Source organism: Pelodiscus sinensis, chromosome 6, assembly GCF_052426305.1.
Source record: "Pelodiscus sinensis isolate ZL-2025 chromosome 6, ASM5242630v1, whole genome shotgun sequence".
In the NCBI taxonomy this organism is placed as follows: Eukaryota; Metazoa; Chordata; order Testudines; family Trionychidae; genus Pelodiscus; species Pelodiscus sinensis.
In genome coordinates this window covers 45,311,095-45,337,080 of record NC_143057.1, presented here as the reverse complement: position 1 = coordinate 45,337,080, position 25,986 = coordinate 45,311,095, and the positions used below count along the sequence as shown (strand labels likewise).

General features: G+C 44.1%; 1 protein-coding gene across 1 annotated transcript in view; it reads right to left on the bottom strand.

Moving 5' to 3' along the window:
• Positions 1–5,266: 5,266 nt before the first annotated feature.
• Positions 5,267–25,986, bottom strand: part of LOC102451526 (spindle assembly abnormal protein 6 homolog) — a 43,296-nt gene continuing 22,576 nt past the window's right edge. Inside the window, exons 12-19 of the mRNA XM_089779536.1 lie at positions 25,580–25,669; positions 25,298–25,477; positions 24,143–24,227; positions 23,191–23,315; positions 17,356–17,508; positions 15,189–15,292; positions 7,347–7,435; positions 5,267–5,617 (exon numbers count right to left, since the gene is read on the bottom strand). Coding sequence (XP_089635662.1) covers positions 5,499–5,617; positions 7,347–7,435; positions 15,189–15,292; positions 17,356–17,508; positions 23,191–23,315; positions 24,143–24,227; positions 25,298–25,477; positions 25,580–25,669 — 945 coding nt within the window. The 3' untranslated portion in view covers positions 5,267–5,498. The remainder of the gene's footprint in view (positions 5,618–7,346; positions 7,436–15,188; positions 15,293–17,355; positions 17,509–23,190; positions 23,316–24,142; positions 24,228–25,297; positions 25,478–25,579; positions 25,670–25,986) is intronic.

Here is a 25,986-nt window from a genome sequence, read left to right as displayed (position 1 = left end):
AGCCAGAGCAAGTGCTCAGATTGCAGTGCAAGCAGGGTATCTTCTCCCCTGGGTGGAAGGTGAACTCAGACAGATGAAGCTCCCCTGGGTGCTCACTGACCAAGGACAACTACTGTGAGTGAAGTAAGGTGAAGGAGCAGAAAGTAGCACCGAAAAGGAACTTTTAGTTGTAGAACACAGGAACATCAAGCAGAACGCATTCTGGGGTGGGGATCCTACTCACAGTTTTATTATTATAAATGCTGCTTCTGGCAGTTTTCCTAATCAATGTCAGGTTACTTCTCTTAAAAGTTTATTTTCTATACTCAGATTCCGTGCTGGCAAGTGGGAGAGTATTGTCTCTCAGAGGCACTCAAGGGGTGCTGCAATTTTCCCAGCTTACTGGGTTGGAGTTCAAGCCAGTTATTTGTTATGTTGTAATAAAGGAACCCCTAAATATAGAACATGGGCCTCATTGCTGCCAGTTCCACCTAGCAGAAGAAGCAAAATGCAGGACTATGTAGCACTTTAAAGACTAACAAGATGGCTTAATAGATGATGAGCTTTCGTGGGACAGACCCACTTCCTCAGATCAAATAGTGGAAGAAAATTGTCACAACCATATATACCAAAGGATACAATTTTAAAAAATGAACACATACGAAAAGGACAAATCACATTTCAGAACAGAAGGGGAATATGGGGGGGGGGGAAGGAAGGTAAGTGTCTGTGAGGTAATGGTATTAGAGATGATAGTTGGGGAAGCTATCCTGCGCATCCAGAAATATAATTTATGCTATCATGGGCCGAAAGTGTCCGTCTGCTATGTACATTGGACAAACGTCTCAGACACTTCGCCAAAGGATTAATGCCCACAAAACAAGTATCAGACAGGATCACAAAGAAAAAACAATTTCTTACCATTTCAACCAGAAAGGACATTGTCTCAACGACTTAACTACCTGCATTCTGCTACAAAGACCTTTTACATCTGCACTTGAAAGGGAATCCTCTGAACTGTCATTCATGCTAAAATTCGACACTCTCCGGGGGGGATTGAACAAAGACCCCAACTACCTTACCCATTTCAAAGATAGCTTCCCCGATTATCACCTCTAATACCATTACCTCACAGACATCTACCTTTCCCCACCTCTAATATCATTAACTCACAGACACTTACCTTCCTTCCCCCCCCCCCCCCGTATCCCCCTTCTGTTCTGAAATGTGATTTGTCCTTTTCATATGTGTTCATTTTTTTTAATTGTATCCTTTGGTATATATGGTTGTGACTATTTTCTTCCACTATTTGATCTGAGGAAGTGGGTCTGGCCCACGAAAGCTCATCATCTAATAAACCATCTTATTAGTCTTTAAAGTGCTACATAGTCCTGCATTTTGCTTCAGCTACACCAGACTAACACGGCTACATTTCTATTACCTAGCAGAAGAGTTACTCTTGATCCTCAGGGCTGTGTCTATACTGGCCAGTTTTTCCGGAAAATCAGCCACTTTTCTGGAAAAACTTGCCAGCTGTCTACGCTGGCCGCTTGAATTTCCACAAAAGCTCTGACGATCTCATTTAAGATTGTCAGTGTTCTTGCGGAAATACTATGCTGCTCCCGTTCAGGCAAAAGTCCTTTTGTGCCAAAGTCCTTTTGTGCCAGTGTAGACAGCCCGCATTTGTTTTCCGCAAAAAAGCCCAGATCGCGAAAATGGCGATCGGGGCTTTTTTGCGGAAAAGCACGTCTAGAGTGGCATGGACGCTTTTCCTCAAAAAGTGCTTTTGCGGAAAAGCGTCCGTGCCAATCTAGACGCTCTGTTCTGAAAATGCTTTTAACTGAAAACTTTTCCATTAAAAGCATTTCCGGAAATCATACCAGTCTAGACGTAGCCCTGTTGTTTAACAAAGACAATAAAATGAGCTGGAACACAGGATGAACAGTAAGGTAAAAAATGCAGAGGACAGTTACTTAGGGTACTTCTAGACTGCAGAGTTTTTCCGGGATACTGGAGGTAACCCAGAAAAAATCTGCCACATCCAAGGAACCCGTCTGCTCTTCTGACATTTTTCTCAGAAGAGCAGAAACATTTTTTGGGCATCCCTGTAAACCTCATTTTACAAGGAAGGAGGGATATTCAGAAAAAGGGGTTTTTTTCCTGACATTTGGCCCAGTGTAGATGGGCCAAATGTCAGAAAAGCCTCTTCCAAAAAAAGAAGCAAAAAAATGAAGCAAATTGCAATTCACAAGGTGTGTATCTTTTTCCAGAAGAAGTGTGTAGTCTAGACACAGCCTCAGTCAGGACAAGAAAGAACTGAGAGGAACTTCAGAGATTTAAAGAAGGGAGGACGGCCGGCAGCATGACACCAAATGAAATTAAGTGTTGATAAATGCAAGCAATATATACTGAAGGGAGAATTGTGGACTAGCTTCAGTTTCTAAGTGCACTAAAGGTATCGTCCCATGTACAATCCATTACAGAACTATAATCTACTACAATCAATGAAGCTTTCTATGGTTAAGATGTGCTATGCACATATAGAGCAGATTACGGGGTGGATGGGGCGGGAGGAGACAGTTTTGTGGCAGCAAACTACAGATTTTTCTGAACAGTCAACTGGCCAAATTTTGCCCTCATTTACTATGCCCAACATATGGTATTCATATTTTGCTCTTAACTATGCTTGTGTCATCCACCCCATTATCATCAAATGAGGGGGCAGTGTGCAGAGAGAACAAATCTGGCACTGGATAATATATATTTGGAAAATAGTCTATTTTCTTTTAAAAGAATAAAGTTAGGCAATTACAATCCAAATTGTTCAAATATTTTATTCACAACTTAATGTAAAACAAATATAAAATGTAACATGTTAGACACTTTTGGCATGCTACAAGACCAACAATACATTGAAACATGAAGGCACAGGTTAGGTATCAAGTGACAAGTGAAGCGCATTCCAAACTCCTGAGAAGTTTTTTGAGACATGCAAATCGTCTCACAAAACAACCCACAGTGAAAGAGGTCTAAGAAAATATACTGCAATTATGAATACCCAGTTTTGTCTGGACCCAAAGAGGAGATGCATTTGAAAGTTCCAGAAATAAAAGTATGATACAGGCATAGTAATTAGGGTTAACGGAAATCAGATCTACCTGCTGTAACTCTCAACAACCCCATATATAGTCTACAAGTAAATTTAGAAAAAGGTAACATTTAGAATACAGGCAGTCCCCGAGTTACGCGGATCCGACCTATGTTGGATCCGCACTTACGAAGGGGGCTTTTCTTGCCCCGGAACTCGCGGGCGGCAGGACCACCCAGACGCGCAGTGGTCCCGCCACCGTGTCTTCTGGGGCAAGAAAAGCTGCTCTGGGTGTCCCTGGTCTGCTGGGGGGGTCCCCAGCAGACCAGGGACACCCCGAGCAAAGCCGCAGAGGCGGCGGGGTCCCGCGCCTCCAAGGCTTTGCTCCGGAGCAAAGCCGCAGAGGCGCGGACCCCGCCGCCTCTGCGGCTTTGCTCCGGGTGTCCCTGGTCTGCTCCGGGTGTCCCTGGTCTGCTGGGAGGGGTCCCCAGCAGACCAGGGACACCCCGAGCAGACCAGGGACACCTGGAGCAAAGCCGCGGAGGCGGCGGTGTCCCGCGCCTCTGTGGCTTTGCTCCAGGTCTCCCTGGTCTGCTGGGGGTGGGGGCGCAGCTAGTGCGCCCCCCCCCCCCCCGCAGACCAGGCTTTGTTGTGGACGCCTGGGGTAGAGCAGCTGGGGTGCTGCCAGGCTGGTCCTGGGGGGACCTACCCAGCAGCGCCCCAGCTGTTCTGTCCCAGGCTCCAGATTCAGCTGCTGTTGAAACTGATCAGTGGCTGATTCCAGGAAGCTGGGGGCAGAGCAACTCTGCCTCGGGCTTCCTGTAGTCAGCCCCTGGTCAGTTTCAGCAGCAGCGGCTGAATCTGGAGCCAGTTCTGAGTTACATACAAATTCAACTTAAGAACAAACCTATAGTCCCTATCTTGTACATAACCCGGGGACTGCCTGTACTGACAAGAAAATAAAACAGCAGAGTTCTGATTATTACATTTTAATATTGTTTTGAAGATTACAGTAGAGCATCAATTTAAAGCAGATCTGTCTCACTTTTATAATCCAATGACCAATTTTGTGTCTCCCAAAAAGTAAGCTATTGAATCAAAAGGTAAAAAAAAAAAAAGGTTATAGATGAAAGCTATTTGGGTATCAACTGCAACCTATGCTTTCTGTTGAGATTGCAAACATTTATTCACAACAGATCAAGCTAGTACACAGGCAGAAAATGGGAGGAGATGATATGGATATCACTGCAGTATTTCTTAGATATCAGGAGGAGGACTCTACATTTTGTACGGAGGAAAAATTAAATGTGAGAGAATGGTGGGAAGTGACCCCTAGATATCTAGGAGCACAGATGGGCAAACACTTATCAGGTGAAAGGAAGATTCTTCTGCTGACATCTTGAATCTCTCACAAAATGGGTTGGTTCTATTGAGCTTCATATTAAATACAGATCTTGTAACATTTTCCCAATAGACTCACATTTTTAAACATGTTGAAAAAAGGTGGATCCAATATGGTAGATTTAAAATAGTCTGGAGAACAAAGGGCCAAATAAAGAGCTGAAAAAAGTAAACGGACTTGCGCCCACTGACAGAATCTGTATCCATCCTAATCTAGCAAAACTATTTTTAGAATGGTACAGTACACACATTTTCAGCATCTAGAATTAATTGAGTCTATGGTCTGTTACTAAAATTCTCCAAATTTTGACAGTAAATATATTAGACACAAAATCTATTAAAAATATCAATATAAAATAACTTTTCTGACTCCAGTTATAAAATACATAATAAAATGTGCACTTTAATTTTGTAACCTTTGCATAGTGAATATAAAATGGATGTTTCAAAGTTTTGAAGAATTTTTGTACAAAAAAAATCCCAAATAGAATTCAGTTAAAAAACACACACACAGAGAAACCCACACTTGCACATTGGAGTATTCCTGCTGTAATATACCATTTAAAAAAAAAGTTGTTCTTAGACAGTCACAATTTGAGGATTACAAAAACCACTTCAATGCAGAACATTCTGTAGTGTAAGGTGTATGCATACACAGACTGCTCTAAGCGCATGAAAGAATTTGTTTCATACAGCTTTTACAGCTTTGTGTCTTTGAAGAGTTAATCACATATTGCTTTATATTACAAGCAAACAAAATACATGATCTCATTTTACAGACATAGATCTAGAAATGAAATAATTAGCTTTTTAATAGATGGCTTTACCTTCAAAACCTATTTTGGCAGTTTTAATGAGTGCTTTTTTTTTTAAACAGAAAAAAATAACCAAGTTAAATTTATGATCGTGTTACCCAAGCACGTCTTTTTTCTGTTACATCAGACACACTAAATCAGATGTCTGAATTTGATGCTGCTTCCATTAACATGTACAAGGCTTTCTGTTTGCAACCTCTTAATAAAATTGGAGTTTATGAAGCAGGAAGTCTAGTCTGTTGCCCTGGGAAGTAAGCAGATATCACAGGTGGATTTCCTTGCTTGGATAACATAGCTCTCGATAATACAAAAAAACATAAAATAAAATAATAAACTACCAGCTATTGCACACTTTGTAAGGTAGTTAAATGTATATACAATTATTCATATTAAGTTGTGAAAAAAAAACAGCTTAAGTTCAGCATATAGTAAGATTCCTCCCCTGCTGCCCATCCCTATCCCCGAAAATCATGATCTTGGATTCAACTACATATACAAGCAGACACAAGATGTCTAACTAAGTATGTGAGTAATCCCACTGAAGTCAATGGAGCCATTCAGGTCCTTTAAAAGTTAGATACCTGCTGAAGTATTTGACTGAATTAGGACCTTAACCTACACAGGAATGTTGTAGTGTAACAGATTTCTCCAGTAATATACTGTAAGACATTCTATAAAAGATACATTTGCCACAGAAAGTAGAAAAGGGCCTGAACCCAAACTCCAAAATTCCATTTCTATTCTTCTAGGCTGAGGAAGTTCTGATCTGAACTTAGCAATTCAGGTTCATCTCTAGAAGTAACTCCACCCTTCTTTTCGTATTGTCTCCATTAAAATACTACCGCGTATCAAACAGTGAAACCTTAACTACCTCAGAATTACACATCAAGAAGGAAACGATTGAAGTATCCCCAGATACCATGCTACATCAAAAAGCGACTTAATAAGTGGTATCCACTGTAACGTGGTTTCAAATCACAAACTGTTAAATACACAAAGTGCAATTACTAAACATTTACATCAGGGGTCTCAAACTCAACTTATCTTAGGACCTTTGTCAGTCCTCAAATCCTCCTAGTGGACCAGTGAGCACCCCTCTCTGGCATGGTTCCGGGGTGTCTGTGCATCCCCTACAACACCTGCTCCCTCCCCACATATCTCCTGCTGGCCCCTGGCAATTTTAACAACAACGGAAGCCCACAGTGCCAAAAATCAGTAGCACAATGTAGCTGAAGCAGCTTCTGTCTGCTAGCTCTGCACTACTGCTGGCACAGCCCTGTGGCCCAGGGGTGGTGTGTACAGAGCTGTCCAGACTGTAGGATGGTTCAGTGAGACCTCCCCAGACCCCACAAGCCCATAGTGACCACCCTCAACCATCCTAGGGACAGGATGGTCCCTCATACTCAGGTTAGCCTACGGGGCCCTGGAATGGCTGGGCCAGCAACAGGTATTGGGCCCCCCAAACTCACTGTGGTGACAGGAGCCATGGGGAAGTGAAGCGATGCAGCAGCCTCTGTTCTGCTCCATCGCCATCTCAAAGCCAGCCCACACTGGGGCAGGAGCGCTCCACTTCCCACCACCGCGGTGAAGTGGAGCAATGCTGGCCTGGGGGTGGCAACAGAGCAGAGGCTGCTGCATCTCTCCAGTTCCCCACAGCTCCCACCACTGCAGTAAGTAGAGGGGGTCTACCCCCTGCTGCCACCCTATGCCAGGTCCCCCGGTAATCCCTGATGCCATATCTCTTTGGGGGAGGGATCTTGAGGATAGGAGTGCATTGGGGGAGAGGGCAGAGCAGGGGTGGGAAGGGGCAGAGTAGGAGTGGAGCAGGGGCTGGATTTGGGGGAAGGACATGTGGCCCTGGGACAGTGTCCATAGACTCATGTGTCAGCAGCTGCATGCAGGCTGGATTGTAGCACTACTCAGGCCACAGATGGCCAGCGGACCGTGAGTTTGAGACCCCTGAATTTCATTTTGGTAGCACACATGAGCCCTGATCTGCTGTTTGAATTGGGTCAAACAAACGAGTCATCTTTTAAACAGTTGCACGCCATTAGATCATTTACCTGTGTTTGCTACAGACAAAGGTTTCAGTCCTCTCAAAGGCAAGTTGCCATCTCTCTTCAAATATTTCATGTCTAACCCAGGTGGCTCACTGTAATATCAAGTCATTCAAAAAGGAGCAAGTAATCAATATTCTTGTTAAATTATATGGTATCTTATGCCTACTTTCTAGTTATTAGATTTTATTCTTAAAGTGTGCAGAAGTAATATAGTACAATGTATCCCTGACAGCTGTTGTTTATTTGCTTTTTGGTCAGGAGAAGAGGCATGAACCAACTTCAGCTGCAGAACAGTGGACTGTACATAATAAGTTAGAAATATAATATCATCAGCTTTCATGGACAAAACCCACTTTCTTAGCTGAGCAGAGTGGAGAGAAAAGGGGGGACCCTCACAATTTATGTTAATAAGTTATACAGTTCACCACTTTCATTCTGCAGGTCCTGAAACACTGCATCTATTTGGACTCTAAGAATCCTAAAAAGAGTGATTTCTTAGCCTTAAAATGAACAGAGAGTTAACCATGCTCATCTTTTATAGTTTATGGCTAGTATCAAAGGCATACAGTCAAGATATATTTGAAAAGGACACAAAATACTGTTACTATGTACAGAGATATTAATCAAATTATCTATCACTTTAGATAAAGTCACTCAATAAAATAAATAAAAAGTAACTGCTTGAAAAAGCACATTAAAAATCCAGAGAATACAATTCATACAAAAGGGAAATATTTGGAATTTGCACTACAACTGGAAGTACTTTTTGCAGCAGAAAGGAAATAAATTTCCTGTCTCTGGCCCTCCATGTCCAACAATCCTCATAGTGGAATATTACAAGCAATGAACTGATCTAATGAGCTAAAAAAGAAATCTAATGGATTTGTATAAAACCCAAGACATTTGTAATGGAGACAGTAAAAACAAATCACTGAGGAACTGCACCATCCAGAACTTCCCCACAAGATTAATCATTTGATGCTTTCAAAAAGCCTAACTCCTCTAGCATAACTCTGTGACCATTGAACTCCCATTGACTTCAATGGAAACAGAATTAAGACAATGCCAAGTGCTTTTAAAAAATGCTACCCTGAATCGCTATTTTCGTAGAGCCCTGAAAATGTGCTACACACAGAAGATCAAGTTGGCTGCCTTATATGGCATATACTCTTTCCACAAGACATATCACCATTCCTCTATTTTAATGAGTATGGTGCTTGAGTCGAACCTGTTGCCAAAAAAGCTTCTATAATACACATTCTGATGGAACAGCCAAATGATTATTTAAATATTTCCTCTCTCATCCCGCAGGATAAAAGAAACAAAATAAATATTTAGAAAAATTACTATAATAGCTTTTCTTATATCCTCAAAGTGTCTTTTCCTTTTGAAGCTGTGCTTTAGGTCAAAATAATAGCTATAATCTTTTGAAACTGATGGGAAAAAATCATTTACTGTTGAGATGAACATCAGCTCTCCTCTTGCCTTACAAAAAGTACAATACTGGAATCTGATAAATAATAGGCACTACTCAAATATTCTGACTGATGTCACAGTCATTAGATTCTTGCCTCCATTTTCTCTTCTCTTTCCAGAAAGGATTTAATTTGGTCTTTCTTGGCAGAATCTTCCATCTGGCTCTAACCTCTTGCCACTGTGAGGGGAGGGGATGAGAACAGCGGTCACTGACTTAAGATCGATACAGAAGCATCCGAACAGTTAAGTTCCACAGCCCACATCTCAAACGAGAAGTACAGTCCCCAAATATCTTCCTTCTGATGTTCAGTGGGGAGGCTGCCTAGGCAACATCAAGGTGTGGAGGACTTTGGAAACAGCTTGTTACCTGCCTCCAAGTGAGACAATGCACCTTTCTTGAAAAGTGTTTCTAGAGGCAGAATACTTTCTAACCTTGTCTTAACTTTCCTTGTCCTTGACAGTTCTATTTGTAATCACGATGTGGTGGTGGTGGTATATCAATGGGGAGCCTGACTTCAAGGATTACAAGCAAGCTCAGGTGAGTTTACAACTGTCCACATACTATATCATACTGCTGAGAATTAGAACTTATTTGGAGATGTGCCCAAGTAAAATCTGTGCCTTTTAAATTCAAAATGGTGCCAGATCACTAAAATTCCATAAGGGTTTTTTTTTTCCAAGTGGGAATTCCTAATTGCCAATCATTGAATCAGTGTACTTGGCTTCTTAGCTGACAAAAAATCCACTGCCAGGATTGTTGGACCTGAAGAGGGACTTCAACAACAACAAAGTGAAAATATCAGAGGGGTAAGCCGTGTTAGTCTGAATCTGTAAAAACAGCAAGGAGTCCTGTGGCACCTTATAGACTACACATGGGTATGTCTACACAGCAAAGTTATTTTGAAATAACAGCCGTTATTTCAAAATAACTTTGCTAGCATCCACACAGCCAAACAGCTATTTTGAAATTATTTCAAAATAGCGGAGGGCTTATTTCAAAATATGTAAGCCTCATTCTATGAGGAATAGCGCCTATTCCGAAATAGCTATTTTGGAATAGGCGCTGTGTGGACAGGGAATAAGGGCTATTTCAAAATAGGGGGCCTCCAGCCCTTCCCAGGGTGCCCTGCTGGCCACTCTGGCACACACCAGGAAAACTCCTCCTCCCTCCTCCTCTCCAGAGCTATTAAAGGCCCAGAGTCTAGCCAAAGACTTTGTGGCTAGCACCAACCCTGAGCCACTCTGCTGCTGCCCTGACCCAGTGGCACAAAATGAGCCAGCCAGCCAGTACCAGCCAGCCCTCCAGTGGTCCTTGGGAGCAGTCTTCCAGCTCCCAAGAGCCTGCCAGGGGCCGGAAGAGACAAGCACCTTCCTGGTCTAGTGCAGAGGTCATGAACCTTATTGAGGTTTCGGGCGATGCCACCAACCTCCATGATCTCTGCACTAGATGCAAAAACATGGCTGTCTATGGCCAGATGGCTGCCAGCATGGCCGACAGAGGCCATATCCGCACCCAGAAACAGGTGCGGATAAAGATAAAAGAGCTGCAGCAGGCCTATGCCAGGGCCACAGGGGGCAGCTCCCAACCAGGGGCACACAGACAGCTGCCCCTACTTCGATGCCCTGGACCGCATCCTGGGGGGCAGAACGATCCATTTCCCCCAGGTAGTCATCGATTCTGGGGCAAAGGGCCCGGATGATGGCACAGACGAGTGGGAGTGGGGCCAGGAGCCAGAGGAAGCAAGCGTCACCATGCCGCTCACCCAGGACCCCCAAGCCCTCCCTGCAGATCTGTTCCAGGAATTGTCTGAAGTGCCATCACTACCCCCTTATGCGGGGGGGGGGGGGGGAAGAGAGAGAGGGGGAAGACCAGGGACTGCACATGTGGGCCTTGCTGGCCACAGATCACTCAGCAACCTGTGCACGTGTGAGCACATGCCATGCCACCCCTGGGCATGTGGCCCCAGCTGGCTGCCACACAGGGGCCTTGGCCTGTTAGCCACAAGGGTGTGTGGAGAGACATGACATGCTCCTGACCCCGGGGTGGGACACGGCCGGACACCCTCCCTCCACAAGCCCCCCTCTGCACAAAGGCAGGGGACATCTCCTCCTCCCTCCGCCCCCCCCAACACTGATATACAGCACAGGGGCATGGGTGCAGTCTCAGGGCAACTCCCAATTACGGGGATAGCATGACATTCCAAACACGCCTGTGTGCAAGCACATTGGCTCTGACGGTGCAGAGAACTGTCATCCTCTCCTCGCAGAGGGGGGCTGGGCTTCACCCACTGTGTCCCCAGGGATAACTGACCACTTCTCTTGGTTCTCCACAGCTGCACCAGCTGTGAGTGGAGGGCGCACCACACCACCTGGGACATCCTCCCGCACCCGAGGGCTCCGCAGGCATGCCCATCCTTTGGACAACTACGAGCGGCAGCACTTGGGGGCCCTGCGAGCCCTGCACCACACCCTTGACCACTGGGTGGAGGAAGACCTGCAGTGGGAGAGCTGGTGGGAGCAGCTTGCCCAGGGCCATGACATCTGTGCCCATCTGCGCCCATTAGCAGACTCTGGTGTAAAGCTTTCTGCCTCCTGACGCTCCACCCTCTGCTGCCTCCCCAGCTACCGCTCCTCCTCCCACTCCCACTTCTCCCTCCACACCTCACCCCTCAGGGATGCCGAGACCCCCTCACCCATGGTGCTGGGCGCCAGTGGGGCCAGCGCCACTACAACCCTGAGCCTTTTCTCCCCCTTCCTCCCCTTTCCAGCTTCCTCTTCCCCTTTTCCATCCTCTCTCCTCCCCTCTCCTGCCTTCTTTCCCCAGTCTCACCTGAGTTTCATTTCCACCCCAGTTTTATTGATAAATAGAGTTTGGTTTAATGAAAACAAAGGTCTTTATTTTCCATCAGGAAGGGGGGTTAGGGAGGAGTAAGTGGAGGGACATGAGAGAGGAATGAGCTACAAGCCCCCAGTGGGGCAGACCAGCACTGTTACTACTCCTCCGGGTACAAGCTCTCCCTGAAGGCCTCCCGGATGCAGACAGCCCCCCAATGGGACTCCCAGATGGCAGCTGTGTGGGGCAGTATGTACATGCTGGCCAAGCGCTCTGCCTTTGCCACCTAGCCCCAGGCCTCCCCCTTCTGCTCACACACATTGTGCGGCACAGCATGCTGCCACCACATGCAGAATATTCCTCTGCGCGAGGTCCAGGCAGGTGAGGAGGCACCTAAACGATGCCTTCAGCCGCCCACAGGTGCCCTCGACCACAATGTGGGCCCTGCTGAAGCTGGCATTGAAAGCATGTCGGGAAGGATTGAGGTATCCCGTGTAGGGCTTCATGAGCCAGGGCTATAGGGGATAGGCTTCATCCCCCCGCAGGCAGACTGGCATGTCCACATCCCTGACCATGAAGTGCCGGTTGGAAAAGAAGGTCCCGGCCTGCAGCCTCTGGCACACGGAAGAGTTGCGGTACACGCGTGCGTCATGTGCTTTGCCTGACCAGCCAAAATTAATGTCCAGAAAGTGGCCTTGGTGGTCAGTAACGGCCTACAGGATGACCAAGAAATATCCCTTCCGGTTTATAAACATGGAAGCCTGGTGGTCTGGGGCACAGATCGGGATGTGTGTCCCATCGATAACCGCTCCATCCTCTCTCCCCTTCCCCACAGTTGGGGAAGCCCAGGGCACCAAACCCCTCCATGACTGCATCAACATCAACATCAACAGCAGTCTTCTCGATGTGCCTCACTTGGGGTATGTCTACACTACAGCACTAATTCGAACTAACTTAGTTAGTTAATTCGAACTAAGCTAATTCGAATTAGCGCATCTAGACTTAAAAACTAGTTCGAATTAGCGTTTTGCTAATTCGAACTAGCATGTCCACACTGAGTGGACCCTGAACCAAGGTTAAGGATGGCCAGAAGCAGTGCCAGCAGGGCATCAGGTTAGGACTTAGAGCGTGTAGCTGCTGTCTCAGGCTAGCCGAGAGCTGTGCTTAAAGGGTCCCGACCCCCACCCCGGACAGACAGTTCTCAGGGGTTCCCCGCTTGCAAAGCAGTCCTGGCTTGGAGTGCCCTGAGTGCCCACACTCGGCACATCACAGCACTCGGCCATCAGCCCGGCTGCACTTGCCGCAGGCTGCCATCTGGAGGGGGAGGTCAATCAAGGGGCTTCAGGAGAGCTTCCACCCCGAGGAGCCCGCAGAGCCAGCCCAGTCCTCCCCATCGGGGGCTCCTACCCCATTCCTCCCTCACCTCCTTCCACTTACCTATCCCTAGCCCTCCTTCCTGATGTACAAAATAAGGGACACATGTGTTCAAAAATACAAACTCTCTTTATTGAACAAAACTGGGGGAGACTGGGAAAAGGAGGTGAGAGAGGGGAAGACAGAGGGTGGGAGAGGGGAGGGCAACTAAAATAATCAGGGGTTTGGAACAGGTCCCATATGAAGAGAGGCTAAAGAGACTGGGACTTTTCAGCTTAGAAAAGAGAAGACGGAGGGGGGATATGATAGAGGTCTATAAAAACATGAGTGGTGTGGAGAGGGTGCATAAAGAAAAGTTCTTCATTAGTTCCCATAATAGAAGGACTAGAGGACACCAAATGAAATGAATGGGTAGTAGGCTTCAAACTAACAACAGAAAGTTCTTCTTCACAAAGCAAATAGTCAACCTGTGGAACTCCTTGCTGCAGGAGGCTGTGAAGGCTACAACTAGAACAGAGTTTAAAGGGAAGTGAGATAAAGTCATGGAGGTTGGGTCCATGGAGTGCTTATTAGCCGGGGGTAGGAATGGTGTCTCTGGCCTCTGTTTGTGGAAGGCTGGAGATGGATGGCACGAGACAAATGGCTTGGTCACTGTCTTTGGTCCATCCCCTCCAGGGTCCCTAGTGTTGGCCGCTGTTGACAGGCTACTGGGCTAGATGGACCTTTGGTCTGACCCAGGACAGCCATTCTAAGCTCAGGGCTCAGGGTCAGGGGTCTCAGTGGACCACCTTGATTTTCATGCACAACTGCTCCTGGGTGGCCAGGCTGGCAGCTCTCCTGCCCTAGACGGCCACTTTCCTGTGCCTAGTGCGGAGGTCGTGGATGAGGTCCACGATGTCCGCACTAGACCAGGCAGGCGCCCGCCTCTTGCGGACCCAGGCAGGCTCCCGGGAGCCGCCAGCCTGGTCCCGGGAAGAGACGGAGGGCTGGGTGGCAGCAGGTGGCTGGCTCGAGCCGTGCGAGGTGCAGGGTCTGCTGGCTGGGTGCTGGCAGGCTTGCACCTGGCACGGGCACCGTAGACAGCCCATGCCACTTTAAGGGGTCCGGGGCCGGGAGGTGGGCAGACGAGTTTCCCTGGTGGTGCCCAGAGTGGCCACCAGGGAAAGCTGGGGAGGGTTAGCCTCCCACTAGTTCGAATTAAGTGGCTACACAGCCCTTAATTCGAACTACTTAATTCGAACCAGGCGTTAGTCCTCGTAGAATGAGGTTTACCTAGTTCGAATTAAGCGCACCGCTAGTTCGAATTAAGTTCTTAAGAACTTAATTCGAACTAGCGGTTTGCCTGTGTAGCGCCTATCAAAGTTAATTCGAACTAACGGCTGTTAGTTCGAATTAACTTTGTAGTGTAGACATACCCTTCGTTACTCTCTGTTCTGGGGAATCAACAGTCCTCTGTCCGACCACTTGCCTTGGTGGCAATCTGCAGTCTCCGGTCTAACCACTCTCATCAGTTCATATACTGGCCACTCCCTGGCAAGTTAGGGAAAAATGGGCGGCAGGCCCACCTGCTACTCTGGGCCCCAATCCAGGGACCCAATAGCCAGCAACCACCTGCTGCCCCCTTCCAACTCCTGCCATCTGTTTCCCTGGTTACTTCCCTGTATCCCTAGCACCTTGCCAGCCCTTTGTATCAGGGGCCTCAGTCTAACAGCCTTTAGGCTGGAGCTCACTGTTATTCCCTGACCCTGCCCAGCACTACTCTCTATAAAGGTACTCTCTAATGGCCACCCCTTCTCCCTTGCACTCCAAGGACAGATTGACTCTGTGTTGAGTATGCCTTCTTTTATGGCCCTCCCTGGTCCTGACTGGCTCCTCCGATAAGCCTTGCCTCGATTAGCTCTCTACAAGTCCTCCTCCCATTGGTTAGGGAGGCTGCGCCAAACTTGAGGGTTGCTTTAACCTTCCAGTACTCTGTGCAGGGCAGCCACTCCATCGTACACAGGAGCAACTGGACTTTGGCAAAATGTGTGAGTTTTCATGCAACATACACACACGAGTGAAAATGGAACTTATGTAATCACTTTGTCTTTAGAAGTTGCCATAAAATGATCTAGTTTGTTATAGCACTCAGCAAAAAAAAAAACAAAATAAGAAAAACTTACACATGGCCTGAGATAGGGGGCATAATAGGAGAAGAGGTTGGTGGACAAAGTCTTGTTTCAGGTAACAGAGTACTGGAGGAATGTACTTGTAAGTTGATCAGTATCTATACAATTTAAACAGTGAAAAACAAAAACATTGGATAAGACTCCTGTGTGTTACATGGCTCCCATCACATAGACAGCACACATTTTTCCTTTCCCAAATATAATACAATCATCATTATAAAATTATACCAAGTTCCGGTTTTAAAAGTCCCTTATTTTTTAAAAGAGCTCTTGCGAACATTAATTTTATGCTAACACAACTGCATTATCTTCAGTGAAAGTACATAAACTGGTGTAGTACAGTGAAAAGTCATACCCACTGGCTTCCGGAGCCAGATTCTGCTTCCGCTGAATCTCATAACACAACTCTCATTGAATTCAGGGAGCAAGAGAAAGCCACCAATTTCTTCCAAGTAAACTGATCTGTGAGGGAATGCCAGATGTACCCACTCCGGAACAGTATATCATCTGTATTTTTTAATTTATTGCTATATCTGCATTCGGAGGCTTAAGGTACCCCTTCTGCTGTGGAGCTATTTTGGGGTACTAAAAGTATCCCAAAATATCTATTCTGTGTCTATTGAAGCAGCCCATTATTTCAAAACAGATTTCAAAATAACGGGTAGCTTACTCTGACATCCCAGTATTCCTCGATCCACAAGAGTTAAGGGGCATTCGGAATAGCGAGTTATTTTGAAATTTGGCGCTGTGGAGACAGCACCAAATTATGAAATAAGCTTTTTCAAAATACACTCAAAATAAGCTACAATTTTGAGCTACAGATGCTATGTAGATGCACCCTCAAGGAATGGGCTAAGTTTTAATACAACTAAAAGTAAATATATTATGTGACTAGTTCATTTAAGATTACCCTAACATAATAAGAGCTAGGGGAGAACAAAGCTTTACGGGGGCAAGTTTGAGATTCTTACATTTTAATATTCCCGCACACAAATGTCAATAGAAGCTTCAAATTAACACACACTAACATTTTTCTTATGCCACATTTTACAATTACTTTAGAGTTAATTAATGTAAAATTATTGTTTTCATACTCTACACCTATAAAGCATTTTTTTAAATTTCTGTTATTCATATCCTCCAGTTATGAACACTAAAAGAATTTTGGCTTCAAGTCCAACTCTACAAATGGGAAGTACCATTTTATCATCTACATTTTACAACTTTTAAAAAAGATAGCTACATATCATGTGTTGCAATTGTAAAGTCCAATATACTGCAGCTGACTGAGGCCAAGGATAGATTCTTTATACTATCTGAAGCCCTCAAATCCTCATAGGTGGGCTATAGACATTTCTTGCTCCAATGAAATCATGAGATATGAGGCACAAGAATGGATTTTGCTGGGCTTTGAGCCTCAGACTAGTGATAGTTTTTCTTGGCAAATAAGTGAGGGGTTGGGGGGGAGACGTTCTGAGAACATTTCTTGTACCAGATTTTTGTTAGCTTAAAAAAAAGGAGAGTGGGGCACACTGCTTAAGACCCTAGAGATTTAAAATAGAAGCAGTAGTCCCTAGAGTGGAAATGGATTAGTGGGCAAAAGTGCAGGGAGACAATGAAAGATACAACATAAAGGCCATGTATTGTATGGTTTTAGGAAAGTACATAGTAATTGGGATATAATGCTTTTTAAGATAGATCTCTAATTTGGCTCACCGTTAATTTTTCCAGGAGTAACAAATAAGCAAAAATTGATAAGAAAAATGCTTCTCCCCACTTCCCACCCTAGCCATTTAACCAATTCCACTCATGTAACCTGTACAAATAATCTGTCAAAATGGTTAGTAATGTTTTCATAACATATTTTTCCTTATGTTGTATTTATGACATATGTCAAAACTGTTGGGCAGAAGGAATACTTAGAAATGTCCAATACTCATATCTAAATGTTCTGTTTTTTCAACATTTACATTAAGCACAGCTCCAGCTCTCTAATGCAGTTATTAGTGTCAAAACATTCCACGACATTCATGTTTTTGTGCATTATCCAGAGGCAAATAACAAGAGAGAATTAAGCTGTTAAAAGCTAGGACACTGCAGCAGAATACATTATAGTGCAAAGGAGGTGAAAAATAATGAACAAAAAAGTATATATGCCTGCCTGTGGATTATATCTTGCAGCACTGGTGACTGCACATGGGATATTCATTCGCAGAGGAACAGAGCCTTTATAGTTATTAGAACGAGAAGCAGTGCTAACTGGCAGAGGCATCATAGGGACAGAGAAAGGACTGTTATAAGGTGGAAGCCCAGGCTGTAAGAGAAACAAACAAAAATAAGTGGAGGAATAGACTATTTAAAGTACAATATGACAAAAGCATATAAGCGTCAGAGTTAAGTTGTGGTAGACTTTTGTAGGAGTTCTAAGTATATTATGAGGGAAGAAAGGTCAGTTTTACTAAAAAAAAAAAAAACAAAACCAAAACCTAACCCTTCATCCACTCACTTATTTTAAATGTCTAAGTATGAGTTAAGGAAAAATCTTAACATTGTAAGTCCGTAGTATGAGCTTTGGTGCTAAGCTAAAGCTAACCTGAAAAAAAAAAGTACACTAAGCAAACAGGTCAGTGACAAATGCCCCTCTTTCTCCTTGCCTCAAAAAGATACCCACCCTTTATTAACACTTTCAAGGTAGAAAAATCCCTTCCAAAGTTTTACAAAAGAGTCACCTTCATATTAAAATGAAAGCATGGGGCTATCAATAGCACTGCTATCCATAGGCCTCTTCTGATGTAATGATAACAGAGGTCAACTGAGCTTGAAAGCAGTTTCAAGTTAGGATATTTTTGAGGCAGATGTAGGAAATGTCAATGACCTCTCTTTTTTTAATAAAAGCAATCTTGTCAGTTTTATGTTTAGTCTTAACTTTCACCTCAACAGAAAGAGCACAGTAATTATTATTAGAACTGCGGCAGTACCTTGATGTCCCCATCATGACCTAGGTGTCATTGTGTTTGGCACTGTACAGATACACCGGAAGACGCTTTTCCTGTCCTGAAGAGCTTTTAGTCAAGTGGGTGCATGTAATCTGGCAAATATACTAGTGGGTTTCCCACACCCTTTCCTGCACCTCAGTCTCCTACCCTGAGCTCCCTTCTGCACCCAATCTCCATCTCAGACCCTGCACCCTTTTCATAGAAAAGTGCAGCCCTTAACCACTTGCCAAAATCTTGGAATCCTCCCCCCGCCCCATCAAAATGTATTGATTATCCTGTATCAACTGAGTTTGTGCTGCTCCCAGCTTTGTATTTGGAACAGGGAGCTTGTTTATAAACAGAGGGAAGCATGGTGATTAAGATAACAAAAGGCTTGTCATTCAAGTAATTGAAGGATTGCTAGTTCATCATGAAAACATTGCTGGGTACTCCATTTAAAAGATAGGAAAAAAGATCTGTATTTGGATCACTGCTGTTTAACTGCTCATAAATGTTCTTGAAAAAGAGGTAAACAGTGAGGAAGTAAAATTTGCAGATGATACAAAATAGTTATAAAAAGGGTTCTCACAAAACTGGGTGATTGGGCAATAGAAGGGCAGATGGAATTCAGTGGTGATAAATGCAAAATAATGCACATAGAAAAATAGAATCCCAAATATACATACAAAAATCATAGGGTCTAAAATACTGATTACCACTTATATTGCCTCTATATAAAAAAGCAAACATGATTCTGAGATGCATTAACAGGAGCGTTGTGAGCAATGCACAAGTCATCATTCTTTCGCTCTACTCTGCGCTGATTAGGCCTCAATTGGAGTAGTATGTCCAGTTTTGGGCACTACATTTCAAGAAAGATGTGGAGAAATTGGAGAGGGTCCAGAGAAGAGCAACAAAAAGAATTAAAAGTCTCGAGTTATGAAGTAAGGCTGAAGGAATTGGGCTTGTTTAGTTTGGAAAAGAGAAAACTGAGAGGGGACATGATATCGTTTTTCAGATATCTAAAAGGATGTCAGAGGGAGGAGGAGGAAAAATTGTACTCCTTGGCCTCTGATGATAGGCTTAACCTGAAGCAAGGGAGGTTTAGGCTGGACATTAGGAAAAACTTCCTGTCAGGGTAGTTAAACATTGGAATAAATTGCCTAGGGAGGTTGTGGAATTGCCATCATTGGACATATTTAAGAGCAGGTTAGACATTCATCTGTTTGGAATGATATAGATCATGCTTGGTCCTGCCATGAGGGCAGGGGACTGGACTTGATGATCTCTTGAGGTCCCTTCCAGTTCTAGTATTCTATGATTCTATGATTCCTGGATCCTCTACTGGCCCCCACACCCAGTCTGCTGGCCTCCAGGCCGGCTCCTCATCTCCTGCTGACCCTGCTGCCTGGCTGACCCCACTGGGCAGCTATCGCTGCCCTGGCTCCAGAAACTGTAGGGCAGCTGCTCACGCCACACTGGGACGCCTGGTCCCACTGGGCATCTGCGCACTGTGGATCCCTGCCCTACTGAGCTACCGCAGTTTCCCCCCACCCCACCCCACCCCCCGCCAGGCAGCCACACGCATGTCTCTCAACCCCACTGGGCAGACCTGCTGCCACACCCTGCTGCCAGTTCGCTGCAGGCAGCCCACTGCCCTGACAACCCTACAGGGATCCTTGTAACTGGCCCTCCACATGGACTATTTGGTCCTGCAACAGCCATGCCAGACTATGGATATTGCACACCACGGAATCCCAGTTAAAAGCGTTTCAACCCGTATATTTAAGAAAGTATTTATCATTTATTGTCAGAGGCATTTTAATGCAAACATGTCCTACAACGCATCTTAGCCCATCTAGCACCATGTAGCCTAATTTTCAAGAAAATAAATTCTTGTCAACCAAAAAAAGTGTTAAACAGATAACAGATAATTGAGTTGTACAGCTGTGTCTGTCATCAAGAAAACAGCTTGAAGTGTTTTACCCAAATCATTTTCCTGCAAATATTTTGACATAGTGAACTAGCTAGAGAGGTACTGATTCATAAATTGCAATTACATTTCTTCAATTCACACCCAGGGTAGTTAGATTATGGAAATCCTTAATAACAAGAAACCATTATGACAACTCCTCCTCAGGGCTGTACTTTGACAAAAAATTAGCTCACTTGATTCCTTGCCCATGAAAACTCCAGTCACCTTCTTGGGTCCCACAGCAGTGGAGTCGATTCACTATTCCTAAGGGATAACAATCTGACTCTGGCGGCTATAGAATACAAAGTTAAATATGGATCTCTGTATATGGCAATCTTGCAGTTGGTATTGCTATCTAGGGACTCAAATTCAAAGAATCCCTAGGAGTTGGTCGTTCACCACATGACTTTCAGCAAGTTAGGGCGGGAGAAGAATTTTAACATGACAGCAGAGCAAAAGTAGGTCTCTGACAACTCTGTAAATGGATGGGTCCTGAAGATTTTAAATGCCCTCATCAGCAGGGCAAAACAACAAAAGAAAAAGCCAAACAGAACTAAGGAAAACACTTTCACAATAGATTACTGGGGCAGCTCTTAAAGGGTTTTGGTTATAAATTAGAGTGATATTTGAGGAAATTCTCACCATCCACAGATATTTTAAAAAACAAAATGTCCCTTTACTAGAATTGTTAGGTGGAATAACTCTTCTGAACAGTCTTAGGAGAGGTAGCCATGTTAGTCTGTATCTGTAAAAACAAGGAGGAGTCCTGTGGCACATTAAAGACTAGCAGATTTATTTGGGCTAGGGCCGTCGAGCGATTAAAAAAATGTAATCGTGATTAATCACACAATTAATCGTGAGAACTTCACCTTTGAAACGCCATGGAAGTGTTTCAACAGGGCAGTGCTGCATGGAGCCCGGGATCTACTAGAGTCCCCAGCTGACTCTGGGCTCCATGCAGCAGCACTGCCCCTTTGAAGTGCCGGGGCAGCATTCCCAAGGGGCAACGCAAGGCGGAGCCCAGGGTCAGCTGATCCTAGACTCCTAATGCACTGCCCCTTTGAAACACACTGGTGGCATTTCAAAGGGGGCAGCACAGCATTAACACCTGTGATTAACACGTTAAAAAATTAACACATTAATTCTGATGTGCGTTAATCGCAGGTGTTTATGCACATCAACAGCCCTAATTTGGGCATAACCTTTCGTGGGTAAAAGCCACTTCATTAGATGCACAGTTCAACTTCAGCTATTGGTGAACAACGGATATGCAGAAGTTTATTGAAAACACTCAAGCAAGTCTGAAACAGACGGGGCTGGAAATTAAAATAGCTAGCTCTTAGCAAAAAATGATTGTATATAGCTGGACCATTGCTGGACACAAATTCTTTCTATAATCTTGCTCTATTGTACTGCATTTATAATAGCCACAATATTACCTTTACCATTTAAAGAAAACTTTATACTTCACAAATTACGCTCTAGCTGAACTCTGAAGGCAATGTTTTTTAAAATGTACATGTTATTTCTGAGGCAATTTAAAATGTAGAGCCAAACTTAGGTCAGACATTAAACAAAGCACAGTGCCTCTACTATTTCAGCTGTGTACTACTCATTTATTAATGATTTGTCAGTTGAATTTAGAGTGAATAAGGGTAGCCAGCCCTTAGAATTAACAAGCATATTGATTTTCCTTTATGTTTGAGAGAGACCATCTTCCAGATGGCCCTGAAAGAAGTGAAATGCTAGTTAACATGGCCTCCTGGTCTAATTTTCCATAGTACATCAGTATTACTTCACTGCTGCATTTTTCACTGAGCCACTGGGATACATTTTCACCTCTGTACCACCTGTCAATATCATCTTAAGATATTTTTCTTCTGCTCTGAATATCATCTACAGCTTCAATTCAGTGCCATCTGTTCCATACTGTCAAATTCCTAAACAAAAACCGCTCTTTTCTTCAGATAAATATCATTTGTGTACATACGCGCGCACACTCTTCTGTGTTTTATATAATTTGGAAAGCTCTACACAACCTCAGACATCATTTAAATGTTTCTCAATTAACTATTTTACTTACAATTCTTAATCCTTTCTTCATGTTATGAGTCAACATGCACTAGATAGAGACTACATATTTTTTTCTGCTGATTCCAAAGTCATAAAACATTGGGAAGAAACTGCATAATTAGAGCATGCTAAATTTTCTGCAAGGCAGACAAATTCTTTTGTTAGATGTATACCAGTAATTTACGCCTTTCTGAAAAACGCTGTCCTGGCTTAGGCAGTCCTACAGACAGGATAACATCTAATGCCAAATGGGAAACAGATCTTCTGAATGAAGAGGAATCAGCCAATGTATTATTTCTTACTGTGTCAATTGAAACTATAGGAGAGTGTATCCACTGCATAGTTTTGACCACTTTGAGAGAGGGAAACCAGCACAGCTTTCTCTCACTCTACCAGTATCCTTCAAAATTGAAGGAAGCTTCACATGCATCCCAGCATATTTTGGTTTTCCTTCCCAGTCACATCTCAGCCAGCACCCATGCACACTTGAACCCCACGGGATAGATACTCTGCACAGTTGACAAAGGGAGGAGTATGGAAAGATAGCTCTTCACCCACTCTGTTCCTTAATATGGCGGGGGAGGGAGGGAAGGAAATGGAGGAAAGGAGCAAAAACAACCTCCCAGCATAGGTTAGAGCAGTATAAAAGCTACTTGAAATTGCTAGAACTCAAAAATTAATCAGGAGCATTGTACACTCCACTCAGCCCCCAACAAATCCTCTTTGTGACTCAGAAGGAAGCCTCAGTTGCCCCCAATGAACAGCTTTACAGTGGCGCTGAGAATACAAAGCAGCTACAGGCAAGGTCAAGAATCTGGCCCCCAGAGTGAGAGATGGGCATGTTTAGAACTGGGTGGCTTTGTTCAGTTTTCATTCATATCTCAGAGTTATTGTTGTAGTTTTGTGCATATAAATAATCAGAAGAGATTTCCCAACCACATTTCAGTGTAGCAGAACACAAACGAACACTTACCAGGCCATTCTGCAAGGCTGTTGAATTGGCGACACTTCCAGCACATGGCATATCACTGTGCCCTGATGCCCCAGGCCTAGATGTTATTTTATTCTCATTCAGTTGTTTATTTAGCCAGGAAATTACTACAAGGGAAAAATGCCTGAAATGAACATTCAGCTTTACATAAAATATAACAGATTCCTGATTTATCTGGATAACCGAGCACTAAAGAAATTGCAATGAATTAAAGCATTACTTTGAGGACACATCCAAGCAAGGCCAACTGAGTTAATTTCAGAATAAATGGAAATACACTAATTATACAGCATATGTATTTTCAAAAGACAAGAGTAATCAAATACATTGATCATGCCACCATAGGTATATTAAACATTCACACAAGTTATTTACCATATTAAGTGCTGAATTCAGGTTCATTGAAATAAGTCAATTAAATGAAGTTTTAGGAATTATCTCCAGAGCTCTGCATATCTGCATCCACCAAAATGATCCACAGATATCCACATCCATGGATGTGGATACCTACAGATGTCAAATGGATATCTGCAGATATGCAGGGCTCTAATTATCACCACATACAATAGGGAGACAATTGAACCCCCTCCTACTGTGCTGAGCACCAAGTGTGAGGTCTCAAACACCTTCAACTCCCATTGAAATCACTGTTCTTTGTTTCCTGATAGCTAGGTCTTAGATGGGGATGAGATGAGAGTTAATCTAGTTTTATAGTATTTTAACAAATCAAAAATTGACTCATGCCTAAAGATGCACACAGAGAAATTCAATATCAACCTTTTCCAGTTCAAAAATAAAATGTTGACCTTGAAATTGGTTTCAACTCATAACAGAGTGGAGAAGCAGAAAAACTAAAATGCATTTGAATACAAATGCTTTGAACTAAAACCGTACCTTGTTAGTTTACATCACCATTCCAAAAAGTAACTTTTACTTTGCTTACCATTTGTTTTCAGCAGCTGTTTGCTTTCTTCCAATTTTTGAACAGTAGTATCCAACTGCTCTTGCAACTTGAAGACCTGAAAACAGTAATGAATTTATAATAAATAAGTCATTAATCTGAGAAATTTAGTCTTTATAAGCAACACAAGAGTAAAAACTGTTTCCAAATCAGGAAGAACTGCTTCAATACCAATACCAACGTTTCTACTCCTACACTTTCTCCATAACAATCATTATGATACAGGTTGGAGCTCCCTGGTCTGGCATTCTGGGGCCTGGAGCCATCTCAGACCAGGGAGTTTTTGCTGGACCGCGGGAGGTCAATGCTCCACTGCTGGCTGCCCCACTGTCGGCTCCTCTCCCTGGGGATCTCAAGACTGGGGTTCCCTGCTCTGCCGCTGTCCCACTAACACTGGCCTGGCTGAGGCTCCCCACCTGTTGCATCCGGGGTCGCCCAGCTGCCACCTACCCCACTGCCTGGCTCTGCTGCCCTGGGGGGGGGGGAACCCCACCAGGGCCACCTGGCCTCACCCAAACCCACTGATGGCAGGGGTGTCCAGGGTTTCCCAGTTAGGGCCACCAGGACAGCTCCGCTGTCACTGGGGATTCCCCTGCTGGGGTTGGGACTAGGACTCCCAGCTGCTGCCTGGCCCCACTGGTGGGGTTCCCTGGTTGTGGCTCCTGGAATGTTGCATGGCCCCACTGCTGCCAGGGAGTTCCCAAAGTTTCCCGCCTGGAGCCGCTCCAGCCACCTGACCCCTCTGGCACCATCTTGGTGGCTACGAAGTGCCATCTTGCCCAGCTGATACCCGGGCTCTCTTGTCTAGCTACTGCTGGCCTAGCCAGGACTCCACAGACCCCACTCCCTCATGGCTTTTTGGTCCAGCAACATCTGTGGCCTTGCTGGACCATGGATGTTGCTGGACCAGAGAGTCCCAGATTTGAGAGGTTCAACCTGGACTAATAAAACACACTGTCATTTACAAGAGGGGTCCAATTATTAATTGTTTTGTTTTTTTAATTGGCAACCTGCCTTCCAGAAGATTGTGGTAAAGTTTGTATATAATAGGTAAATCTTAAATAAATACTTGCATTGCTTTATACTTTTTCGTGCAAGATATATACACAGACATTGTATGATCTTTACCTCTTCCTCTTTTTGTTGAAGAGTCTGTTTCACATTATTGAACACCTCTCTCTCCTTTTGAAGGGTTTGCTCTTTTTCTTCTAATATTTTTTCTTGATGAATTGTCACTGCATTTTTTAACTTTATCTTCTCCATTAGTGTCTTCATTTCTCCCTGGAGCTTTTTGATAATTTCATTAGCCTATCCAACACACACCCCAAAAATAAAAAAATATGAATATCAACAAACCTGCCCCATAGCTTAAATTTAACAAATCCTCATAACATTTAACAAATGCCTTACTTTCACAAGCTCCTCAGAAATAGACTTCACAGTGGTTTCAAGTTTTCTAATTTGAAGTGGTTTTATCGCCAGAGATTCTTCCAACTTTTTCTGAAACATAGTTTTATATTCAGCAACAGGACAATGTCAACATAACCAAATGCTGAAATTTGATGGTGTTGGTGACTGCAAGACTCCAAGAATTAGCAATGGGGAATGGGAGAGAAAGAGAGTGTGTGCGCATTTCTAGGTCACCAATTAAAATTAGCTCTGTTCAATGGCAATATTTGGCAACTTATAAAGGAAACCCAGTTAACATAGGTGCCAAGACTGTGGATGGTATGGGACTAGTGCAACAGTGGGGGGAATGGCAGATACTCAGCGAATTCCTCTTCTCCCTGGAGGGCCTCCCCCAGCCAATAAGCTCT